The sequence below is a fragment of the Procambarus clarkii genome, chromosome 59 (assembly GCF_040958095.1).
Source record: "Procambarus clarkii isolate CNS0578487 chromosome 59, FALCON_Pclarkii_2.0, whole genome shotgun sequence".
Classification (NCBI taxonomy): domain Eukaryota; kingdom Metazoa; phylum Arthropoda; class Malacostraca; order Decapoda; family Cambaridae; genus Procambarus; species Procambarus clarkii.
This window is the reverse complement of record NC_091208.1, coordinates 21,220,283-21,233,230: the sequence shown is the minus strand read 5'-3', so window position 1 is coordinate 21,233,230 and position 12,948 is coordinate 21,220,283. Positions and strand designations below refer to the sequence as shown.

Here is a 12,948-nt window from a genome sequence, read left to right as displayed (position 1 = left end):
GCTGCACAGACAGCGGTGCAGCGCCTGTAGTGACATCATGCTTGTTTTCTGATTGGGGAGTTCTGCTTGCTCATTTGGTTTTCAGTTTGCAATTTTTAACCAGCTGTAGTTTGTTTTGGGATTCCTACCTTTCTGGGTGCCTGACCTGGTAGATGGCAGACATAGACTGCTTCCAACTACACGGGGGTGTCTATAGGTCATTGCTCCTCGTGCCTCTCTGAGGGGGGCCAGGTTCTGGCTCGTGGTCCCCAGTATGCTAAGAACTCCATCAATTGACTGTTGCCACGGTCTAATATATACACATCAGCCTGGTATAGCCCTGGGAAGCTGGAGAGGATATCCACAGAAAAGGCAGTACAGTATTTGATATGCAGTGTGGAAAATATATGGAACTAAATCCTGGCTTAACATATTAATATACAGTATAATCAATTTTAACACGAGTATAAACAGGTTAACAATTGTAATAAAAGTGAGTTACCAATATAATTTGTTAATTAACACATTAATCAAATTGTAGTACTGTACATGTATAGTATTAAAAAAAAATTGCCATGGAATACATTCACACATTCTCCTTACAATACAGTACCTTAAAATGTATACTTACCAAGAGGTAATTGTTTCTCATTCAGACCCTACCATGAGGAATGGTGCTGAAAAACTGACATCTTCTCAACACTGTCCACGCACCACCGCCCGCACACTCAGATAAATAAGGCATACTACACACATGTTGAAGTGTAACGATGGGAGGCTGGGAATGATCACTACAGGAAAAGCTCTTCATTAGCCTGGTTGACAATGATATGACAAATAATAAGCCTATACCAGTGCTACAGAGCTAACTACTTACAAAAAAGGCCATGAATGTATCCACTGTAACTGTCATTATCACTGCCACGGCTGTATTGTCACAATAAGGTCACACCTGCAGTGGGAAAGCATTGTACATGATTTCAGAATGTGTAAAAATATTTAAAGCTACCGTGGTCTACATACAGAAATAAAGAATGTATTTTTTCATGATATTAACAAGAGTGCTTCCTCTATATGAATGAAATGATAAGCTAGTGTCCATTCAATCATAGCACTAATTTCTCAAATACATTGGATGATTTTCTATTACATACTTGGAGTGACTACAGAGCATAAGCAGTAGATTTCATAAATTCTTGTCTGTTTTAGACATTCACTAGTACAACAGAAGACGCTTACTGCTTAATCTCGCTTTCAATATCAGATTTCGTAGTGTTCTATTATGCTGTCTATTATGCACACATTTAACTGCTTCTGCACATCAGCAAGGAAATTAACTCACTTCTAAATAACTTTCCCAAACAGATGTACCATTTCTGTTGCTAAAGGATATCTAATGTCTGCTGTTTTCCCTTACATTGTTTCATCTGAGGAAAACTTACTAGTTTCAACTAATCCTATGCGACATTGTTATTCATAGACTAACCTTGAATGTTTCTTTCACTAAATAGTATAATTTCTAAGAGTTCAGCTTCACCAGAACTCTTTTTGACTGGTTTATTTCTCTCTCACTGATCTGGAACTGCATCTAATAATGCAAACATCAGCAAAATGCCTATGTATTCTGTACAAATGACGGATCACCAAAGCAGCTGACAAAGTGTCTTGTACAAAAAGTACAAAAGGGAAATCCAACTGTAAGTTGAGCTAAGAAAGAAACAATGTCGCAGAATAAATTCCAAGGGATCATGCACCACCCTGGCTCCAGTCAGTCTGCGTACATTTTCTGGTTGAAATTTTGGTGCATGAGGGGTAGGAGTATCAGGAAAGATACCAGTTTCATAGTACTCCTGAAGGATTACTTCCTTCTCCTCATATCTGGTATACAGCCATGTTTTTAATGCTTCTTCTTCTCTAGGAATCTGTAAGTAAAAATAAACACAGCTTTTACATACATACATACATACATACATACATACATACATACATACATACACATACATACACATACATACATACTGTATATATCAAGGGGTACCGCCTCTCATGCAATTGTAGGGACTCATAGCCTTGAAGAAGGTAACACAGAGTATAGGCCACATGTATAGGCATTGAAACAAGCAACTAGATGAAACATCAAAAACATAAAAGCTATGAAGACTTAACATACTCTTTTTTTTTATATTTAAGCTAACAATTTAAATTTTAGTTTTCAAACATTTTATTTATTGTGTAAAGCAACCTCCAAAGGTAAAGAATTGAGCCACTTCAAGAACATAAAGGATCTTGACGTGATCCTTCAAGATCCTTTGTTTCATCAAGTGTTTCATTCTCAGAAACACTTGCTTTCTTGTTTCTTGCTTATCACATTCCTAAAATTTCAAGAATTCACGAGACATTAGAAAATTATTAGCTTTCAACAGCAGAAAAATAGACAAATATAGACAGACAGGCTATTAAAAAATGGATCGTAGTAAAACTAGTTTTTTTCAGTACCTCCTCAATGTTAAACCTGCGGTAGTGGAATATGGTGTCACAGCTAGGTCTCCAGCCACCAAATATAGTCTGCAGGTCGAGTGGGCGACCACCTGGGTATGCTACTGTCACATCAAGTAGGTATTTGATACGATCAGTACCGTCTGAAATGTGAAGCAAGGGAACAAATTGCGTCATAGTTAGTATCTGAGAACTTGGTGAGTGCAGGATCTCAAGCTACACTTGCTAGGTATATATCATTAATGCAGTTAGCTACCCTATGTAATTCATATATATTTAAGACAAATACTCTGTATATGCATTTGAGACATCCTATTCAGCACTTAAAAATAAATAGAATCTTTAATCATAACTGATTCAAATAAGTGTCTTCCATAAACACACACATTTGTGCATGGTTTACAAATGCATGTCTCTGAGAAGTGTGTTATTTTAAGCCATTTGTATTTTAATCTGGAAATTGTGCAACCAAATTTAACAAGCTTAGTCCATACCATATATACAACTCCAGTGTTGCAACCATGTTATAGCAACAAGACGTGACACATGGCTTGTGCTACCCGTCCTTACCGTCACAACTGTCTGCTGCAGCATTGTCCATGATGACTTTCAATGCACCGACTCTGGGCAGGGCAACATTTTCCAACAGTGGAAGGTTGTTTTTCAAGGCGTACCTCTGACTCCCAGGTTTCCGATTCTTAAGGAATCCCCCTTCAGGAAAAAGGACCAGCCACTTGCGCTTGCGAGGGATGTAGAATTTATGGAGATGATGGCCAAGTTTAAGTAGTGACGCATCTCTGTGGTCTTTTCCCTAACAGAAAATAAATGAAATTACAGTTACATGGACAGAACATTAAGCGAAGGTGTGTCAATGTGGAGAAAAACAAGGATGAACTGGATATATTAGTGCAAAGATGCTAAAATATACGGAATGATGATCTTGGAGTCTGGCACAAATTCTGTCTGAATCACCTTGTCAAGAAATTGGAAGCAATAAAAGTACTGCTATCATCATTTTCATATACTGTATATAATAAAGAAAAGCCTTATATGCATCACTCAAATAGAGCCTTCACTATTAAACTCATATCATTAACTTTAAATAACTTTTCTTTAAAATCTATATCTACTTACACCATGAATGAAGAAATCCCCGTGGGCCCAGGAAACAACCCCAAAATTAGTTAATTTGAAAACGTGGTCCATAATCCACATTATATTACTGGACAATCCTGGCCGGGAATTGAAGGCAGCCATTATTAGTGGCACGTCAGATGTGGATTGATGATTGAATAACACCAGTGTCCGCTGTTCAATCAGATCCCAAACCTAGAAAAGGTTACAGATTATTATCTTTGTTATTATTTTTACAGTATTATTATTATTATTATGAGGCTGGGTGTAAGTGGTTTGTACAGAGAGAATGAATGCACAATACAGTATTTGGTTGTACAGTAACAACACACTGTAACTACACTTAGGTAATTACACTTAGTCTGCATGAATGGACAAGTTAAAAGTTAAGTTAAAAGCTCTGTACCTCAGGGTACAGTCCTTGCACCACTGCTTTTCCTTATTCTCATATCAGATATAGACAAAAATACAAGTCACAGCTTCGTATTATACTTTGCAGATGACACAAGAATCAGCATGAAAATGATCTCTGCTGAAGACATTGAAAAACTACAAGTAGATATTAATCAAGTTTTTGACTGGGCAGAAGAAAATAACATGATGTTTAACAGTGATAAAATCCAGGTACTCAGGTACGGTAAAAATGAAGATCTTAAACATAATACAGGGAATAAAACACAATCAGTTTTGTCCATAGTTGGAAAGCAGTATGTAAGGAATTTGGGAATATTGATGTCTGATGACCTAACATTTAGGGAGCATAACCAAGCAAATATTGCATCTGCCAGAAAAATGATAGGATGTATTATGAGATCTTTCAAATCTAGGGATTCCATCACAATTGTTGTACTATTCAAATCACTTGTGCTGTCCTGTCTTTAACTACTGCTCAGTACTCACTTTCCCCTTCAGTGCAGGAGAGATTGCTGAAATATAGGGAGTTCAGAGAACATATATGGCATACACAGATGCGATAAAGCACCTAAATTATTGGGATCGTCTCAAAGATCTCTAAATGTACTCGCTAGAAAAGAGACGAGAGAGATATCAAATAATATACACACAGAAAATAACAACTTACTGGAGTGAACGAAATGGAAGAAAATACAGAAAAGAACCAGTGAAGATCAAGGCTGATATAAACACAATTGGAGAACACTGTATAAACATCAGAGGACCACAGTTTTTCAAGATCCTCACAGCAATTACATATAAGAAATATTGTCAGAACAATCGTGGTCATCATCAAAAGAAAACTAGATAGTTTCCTTCAAGAAGTGCCGGATCAACCGGGGCTGTGGTGGATATGTGGGCCTGAGAGCCGCTCCAAGCAACAGCCTGGTGGACCAAGCTCTCACAAGTCAAGCCTGGCCTTGGGCCGGGCTTGGGGAGTAGTAGAACTCCCAGAACCCCATCAAGCAAGTATCAAGCAGGTTAAGTAATACTTCTTTTTAATATTGGATTTATAACTGTCTTTCACTATATTATTCACTAATGTTTCTTTGGGTGCATGTCAACCCAACCCATATACATACAGTACAGTGTGACCTCGATTATCTAGACCAATTGGAATCTTTGAATATCCAGATAACTCGGCCTTTTTTTATTTTGTTATTTACTTGTGTGTTGTGCCAAAAATACCTGTACAGTATTGGTATTTTAATTAGAAAGCTCCAGTGTCACTGTAGGAAGGGAAGGGAATTATCAGGAGAATGCACCAAACCATTACAACTCTATAACACTGGGAAGGGGTCAGGATAAAGATTTGGGATGGGACGGGGAAAAGGAATGGTCACTGTAGTAAACTAATAAAATTATTGTTATCTGGTATACATATGTATACCTCACTGCCAAATCATACAAATATCACAGATTATGTTGATTAACCCACATTAGCTAGAGACATTAGCTACAGTTAATGCAAGTGAAAACCCGATACTATATTTCTAAGTCAGGACACTCTGGTAACCCAAATTGGGGATCATTAAAATTATGCAGACGAGGAGTCATAATAACGTGGCTGAAATATGTTGACCAAACCACACACTAGAAAGTGAAGAGACAACGACGTTTCGGTCCGTCCTGGACCTGGACCAATATGTCACATCACGGACATATTAAATTTATTATCTGCCAAAATATTATTACTGCAGGCTGTAATATTATTATTACAGGCTATATTATTATTATTACAGGCTATAATAATATTATTACAAGCTGTAATACTATTATTACAAGCTATAATATTATTATTCCAGACTATAATATTATTAGAGACTGGATATGAGGTTTAAGTTATTGTAAAGAGAAAATAAACACACTGCCCAAATACTTACATCATCTCCAAGTTCAACAACATTGTATCCCGCGCTATAGGACCAGAGAGCCACCATGGAGAGCAACCATCGGAACAAGGCACCTTCCAAGAGCCAGTACGTAGAGGGGGTAAACCATTTGAGAGGCTGAAAAACGAGCAGCCAACAGAAGTAGACTGGGATACAGTAGAGGTTGTTTAATGTCCACACTACGAACCGCACTGCTGCCCGCAGTCCTTTATAGAATCTGCAAATTAATAGGAATTTTTAATGAAAACTGAGCATTGGATTCTATATCAATCTGCTATTCAACCAGGGCTTTAACTATTTTATGTTACTGTTAGTAACTATGGACTTGAGAATAAAATAAAAGCAAATATATATAATTATAATTAATAATTCATTGAGTCAGGGGACAGGAAGCCAGAGTGTATTTATACACGGTTTGGCTTTTATTGAGGTCCCAAGGCCGAATTACTGACCCCACCCAAGTTGCAACCCCACAACAGGCTGACTGACTCCTAAGTACCTACTCACTGCTAGGTGAAGAGAGGTATTAGGTGAAAGGAAATGTGCCCAACCATTTTTGTCCCACCGGGGTCCGAACCCAGAATTCTCGTTTATGTGTCAAGAACGAACCCAACTATACTACCCGGACCCTTCAATATACTGAGGTCTTCTGTTACCAATATTCAAGGTCTGTTTAAATTCACGGACATACTACATTAAAGCTTCATAGAATACATTTGTTGTATTTCACAAATGTGTTTAAAACTTTCTCATGTATATCCCTAGAGACATTTAACAGTACAGTAATGGTGAATGATGACTACTCTCCTCTTTATATCAAGTTCACTATATGCCTGCACAATCACTTTTCCCCATGCTCACTATATACCTGAACAATCACTATACACCATGTTCACTATATCCCTACACAATCACTTTACATCAAATAATATACACCTGGAAGATACTGGAGGGCCAAGTACCAAATCTACACAGTAAAATAACAACGCACTGGAGTGAACGATATGGAAGAAAATGCAGAATAGAACCAGTGAAGAGCAGGGGTGCCATAGGCACAATCAGAGAACACTGTATAAACATCAGAGGTCCACGGTTGTTCAACACCCAGCGAGCATAAGAAATATTGCCGGAACAACCGTGGACATCTTCAAGAGGAAACTAGATTTATTCCTCCAAGGAGTGCCAGACCAACCGGGCTGTGGTGGGTATGTGGGCCTGCGGGCCGCTCCAAGCAACAGCCTAGTGGACCAAACTCTCACAAGTCAAGCCTGGCCTTGGGCCGGGCTTGGGGAGTAGAAGAACTCCCAGAACCCCATCAACCAGCTATCAACCAGGTAACATCATGTTCCCTATATTTATACACAATCAGTTTATACCATGTACAATGTTTCTACACAATTACTTAACACCTTGTTCACAGTACTATTTCTACACACTCATCATATTCACAGTACTATTTCTACACACTCATCATGTTCACAGTACTATTTCTACACACTCATCATATTCATAGTACTATTTTTATACTCACTTTACACCATGTTCATAGTATTATTTCTACACACTATTAATTATATTAATTATAATAGTAAAAACAAAATATAAAATAAATAACATGAAACAAACTAGTAATGTTGAAACCAAACTGAGGTACAGAAAATAACAGGAGCTTGAATAATATGCAAGAAAAGCAAATATTAATATGTCAACAGGAGTACTGTACTGTGCTTGAATGTTAAAAGTGAGCTGACCCGAGATCTCAAGAACGCTTTGTTCTCTCTCTCTCAAGAACAAGTCTTTGGAGAGAAGATGGAGAAATCATAACAATATTGTCTTGAATTTAAGATAAGGAAATTATATCAGGAGGAAGTCCTAAGCAAGTGTGACTCTATATAGCTCTCTATATAGGGATACAAAGACAGGATTGGAACTGGGATTAGAGGATGAAGGGAAGGAGCAGTGCCCAAACCAATGTAAGTGCATAGACAATGCACTACTCACTCTTTAAGAAGTCAAAGCAGCACCCAATAAACAAAATAATCCTACTCATTTTACAGTAAAAATCATTAGAATTTTGAATCAACATCTTAGTTATGCAATTTAACTATATTTGTACATTATTCCTATACTGTACTGTACATACAGCTCCAAAAATAGAAGGATTGGGAGTTGAACACACTAACAAAGGAAATGGTGGCGGCAAACTACATACACAGCTTCAAATGTGTGTATATCACGAAAATAAACACATGATTAAAAATGTGACAGTGTCAGACCACAGAGGAAAATTGAAACAAGAATTTCCTTAAGTACTAGTACTTTCGTATATTAATACATCTTCAGAAGGAGTACTTTCGTATATTAATATACGAAAGTACTCCTTCTGAAGATGTATTAATATACGAAAGTACTTAAGGAAATTCTTGTTTCAATTTTCCTCCGTGGTCTGACACTGTCACAGCTTCAAATGTAAATACTGTGATAAAACCTGTGAGGACAAGGGATAGGACTCAGGAGGTGTAGTTAGTTCCCCCATAAACACATCTAGGCGAGAACACACAATAAATCCTAACCCTATCATTTAATGATTGCTATTTCTTAATGCTTTCCCTTATATTCCACATGCATTTCTAAATAAGTAATGGTGGTAAATGATTCACATTTTAAACTGTAAAGGTTAAAGAATATTGATAATATTTTTTGAATGCAGAAAAAAAGGATTGCAATATGTATAATTAAAAGGGTAAGCAATGAAGTACTAAAAATTATACAGTATATAGAATTACTGTACGTAATAAGTTAATAAATTCTCCATTGCAATCAATTTAACAGGAACAAGCTTACTGCCGAGTCCGGTTGAGACATGCGGTGCTTACCTCTCTGGATCATGCGAGCGGCGAGCTGCATTGTTATCCATGGTGGGGTCAGGAGGGTAGTGGGAAACATGCAGCACAGAGCACCACCGCTCACCAGTTAAGGTTCACCGGTCAGTGGTCTCGGGTGATCTCAATGTTCCTTTAAGGTCTCCATTATCTGAGAGAGATAATACCAAAGATAAGCATTACAGTCATTGGGTGATTAAACCAGACCTATTAAAGATTACAAGTAGACATTAATCTGATTAAATATGATTAAATATGATTAAATATGATTAAATAGGATTAAATAGCAGTAAGCAATAGGATTAAATCTTGTATAAATCTGAACTATATATTTTTGTATAAATCTGTTTCAGTCGCCTGAAACCAAACAAGTTACATTACAATATATATACAGTAATCACATAACCTACTGATAACATCCTGAAATAAACATTCCACAGAAGAATTACTGAACTCCCTGCAAATAAGAGCTAACTCAGTTTCACTGAGAGTTAACTCAGTTTCACTGAGAGTTAACTCAGTTTCACTGAAAGTTAACTCAGTTTCACTGAGAGTTAACTCAGTTTCACGGAGTTAACTCAGTGAAATATTAATAATAAATTTTTATTCAGGGAAAAGTACATACATATTGAGTTACAAGCAGAATGGTGGATTTTTCAGATAGAGCTAGTATATACTATGCCTAAAGCCACTAATATGCCTATGTTGCCTGAAATGCTGTAGGTATAAGTGGCTTTAGGCATAGTATATACTAGCTCTGTCTAGTAATCCAACATTCTGCTTGTAACTCAATATGTATGTACTGAATGTACTTTTACCTAAATATAAATTTATTATTATTATTATTATTATTATTATTATTATTATTATTATTATTATTATTATTATATCACAACATACAGAGGCCAACAATAAAACAATATGGTAACATATACAGCTAAGTCACTAATTCACTCTTTCATGCATGTGCTTCAATGAAGACACATCCCCTCATACCCACCCTCTTCAAATCTCCCCCTTCATCTTTCCTCTTTCCATCTCTTCCCCTCTCTTGCCCTTTCTTCCAATGTCTCCCCACTACCCCCTCTCCCTCCCTCCCTCCCTCTCTTCCTCCCTCCCTCCCTCTCTCTCTCTCTCTCCCTCCCTCCCTCTCTTTCCCTCCCTCCCTCTCCCCCTCTCTTTCCCTCCCTCCCTCCCTCCCTCTCTCTCTCCCTCCCTCCCCCTCCCCCTCCCCCTCCCCCTCCCCCTCCCCCTCCCTCTCCCTCTCTCTCTCTCTCTCTCTCTCTCTCTCTCTCTCTCTCTCTCTCTCAGAAAATGTAATATTACAAAGTACTGAAACTGTTAAATAATTATTGAAAACACAACCTCGATGTCAGACTATTTCCAAGGGTTCCGTATAAATGCTCGTATTTCTTAAAATGTGGCACAGGGGATGATCTTGAATGGTCTGTGACATTTCCATAGCCCCATGTGTCATTTTGGAAAGCTGGGTTAAGCTTGGTTTGGATAGGATAAGTTAGGTTAGGATAGGATAGGTTAGGTTAGGATAGGTTAGCCCCAAGTGTCTGGCCTCCAGCCTTAGACAGGCATCTTTTTTTATAGATCTAAATAATAAGCTCTAAGTTTAATAGACCATGTAGCATTATCTTTTGTGATAAGATCAAATTGGCAATGTATATACAGTACTATACAGCAGACTATCGTAACAAGGTCAAAGTCTAACAGATAATATATATCTATTGTAACATGATCAAAGTATTATACAATAGATAATGTATATCTATTACAATTAAGCCCAGGTCTAACAAACCATGTAGTATTATCTATTGTATCAAGATCTCGATCTAGCACACAATTTTAATACAACAGACTATGCTGTAACAGGGTCTAATAGAGAAACATATACTGTATACCTAAATCTAGGTCCAATAGACAATGTTTATCTATCCTAATAAGGTTAAAACATTACATTAACATGTTATAAACAAACTGCAAATCAGTAAATCTTTGTGCCTTAACCTGTATAAAACCTAAGTTGTCATTTGAAATGCTTCATTTTAGCAAAAATTAAGTAGGAGGTTGAAAACTCTCATCCCTTGGGATGATGAAACCTGAATAACACTGATGCACACATGACAAAATATTTATACGTCCTTGAAAGACAAAAGAAGGGTAATAGTACACTCTGTGACCTGTTTGCTATCATTAGATTAACAAATTAAAAACGGAGCTCATTATCTGGAAAGTTGATTAGACGTACACGCAAGGAGCAAAGAGCACAATTATATCTTGATAACAAATTTTAATCAGTAATATATCAAGCCCCTATGTCGTCTCATCATAAGATTCAGATGGTAACTAACCTTCCCCACAAAGAATTAGGGAAGGCAAATCTTACGCTCTCTTGATTATTATAAATGTTATGATGCCCACCTAATTCTTTCTAGCTCAAGCTCAAACATGTACTGTATATGTGCTCCAGTTATGCCTAATAATTTATATTTTAACTCTTGTATTCACTTTGCTGAATGTCTGAACCTATAAAATTTCAATGATGTCCTTCATAATACAAGGGCATCATGCCACTTCTGAGCACTCAAAGTTTAGATATTTCTCCATTCATAAACATTATGTCTCCGAGCAAACAACGAGCAGGATTTCCTTGAAGGTCATTGTTCAATTCCTGATGATCCTAGTGACACCAGTCCTTCATTCTATCCAGGGACCAGCGCCAGAACCTGGCCCACTCAGAGGAGCAAGGAGTGGTGACGTTTATTTACACCACCATTGGGGAAGGCAAACAGACAGTCAGTGAATAAAAACACTACTGGCTTCAAAAAAAAAAAAAAGACCAAAGCCTCACAACCTGCCTAATTTGTATAAAAGGGGGTCCCTTTTGTAAGGCATATGTGAAATACTGTTGGTAACGAGCAATGAACAGTTTATACTGTTTTGGTTTGAAAGGAAAAACATTTGAAACTCCTGCCAGTGCAGTGGCAAGTTCTGCACAATCGCAGTGCATAGTCACAGTGTGAAAACGTTCCCCTCCAAAAAAATATACAGGTAAATAAAAAATTAGCAATCCCCGTGGCACAGTGGTAAAACACTCACCCGGCGCTTTGCGAGCGTTTTGGCCTGGGTTTGTAGCTTGGCCAGGGAGGATTGACTGGGCACTAATCCTTAACTGTAGCCTCTGTTCACCCAGCAGTGAATGGGTACCTGGTTGTTAAACGATTTGGCAGTCATATTCCGGGGAAAATTAGGATTAAGGACCTGCCCGAAATGCTATGCATGCTAGTGGATTTACAAGAATGTAAGAACTCTTGTTCTTACAAATAAAATAAATACAAATAATAAAAAAAAACATTTGTAGGCAAATCAATACAGTACATTGAAGTATATTCTGTTACTGGAAAATATGTTGTATAATCAGTGTTAAATGTAGAAAACCAATTCGGAACTCAATAAGACTAAATAAGAAATAAGATGGGGAATACGATTTGAAAAGATAATGATATTGGAACATTGGTGGTTGAGGAAAATGTGGGCCAGCGGCACATTCACTCGTTAGCGGATGTGTTCAGAGGAGGATCTCCAATCTCAGACAAGTGCTCAGTGATTCACTCTTCACATTAGATAAGTGCAGCAACATTTATATGGTGGTGCTTCCTTAGTTGTTAGTTGTAGGAATTGACGGTGGCAATTTTGCATGTTTTCCGTCCCTGCAGCTCTGTAAGTGGGCCAGGTTCTGGCACTGGTTTCCTGTAGGCCTATAGAACTCTAGGGCTGATAAGAGTTAGTGGAGGGTACCATCTTAGCATATAGTAGCTTCATAGAGCCACAAGAGGCTTCTCCCAGGACAAAAGGGTATATTGTAAATGGTATCTTCTTTAATTTTGCTCATAATGAGTTTTGGGGGGGACACTTATTAAGTACAAGATGCCAAGTTTTAGCAAGCTACAGTGGCCAGTGGCAGTGAAGATGACCCACCAATCTCTTACCACCCATGCATCGTCGCCTACTACATCTTTCTTTACCAAAGAGACCTATTCAGTCTTCATAAAGCATACTCAGACAAGCAGGGGCTACTCCATCACATGGTAAATAAAAAT

The 12,948-nt window shown here is 37.6% G+C and overlaps 1 protein-coding gene across 3 annotated transcripts in view; it reads right to left on the bottom strand.

The window, feature by feature from the left end:
• Window positions 1-264: 264 nt before the first annotated feature.
• The window catches only part of LOC123768205 (acyl-CoA:lysophosphatidylglycerol acyltransferase 1), a 14,809-nt gene continuing 2,125 nt past the window's right edge, over window positions 265-12,948 (bottom strand). Inside the window, exons 2-7 of one of the 3 annotated variants that reach the window (XM_045758633.2) lie at window positions 8,831-8,987; window positions 5,946-6,171; window positions 3,610-3,804; window positions 3,046-3,286; window positions 2,476-2,618; window positions 265-1,901 (exon numbers count right to left, since the gene is read on the bottom strand). In XM_045758633.2, the coding sequence (XP_045614589.1) occupies window positions 1,620-1,901; window positions 2,476-2,618; window positions 3,046-3,286; window positions 3,610-3,804; window positions 5,946-6,171; window positions 8,831-8,871 (1,128 nt within the window). In that variant the 5' untranslated portion in view covers window positions 8,872-8,987 and the 3' untranslated portion in view covers window positions 265-1,619. The remainder of the gene's footprint in view (window positions 1,902-2,475; window positions 2,619-3,045; window positions 3,287-3,609; window positions 3,805-5,945; window positions 6,172-8,830; window positions 8,988-12,948) is intronic. The other 2 variants (XM_045758634.2, XM_069306952.1) reach the window with 2 other exon arrangements.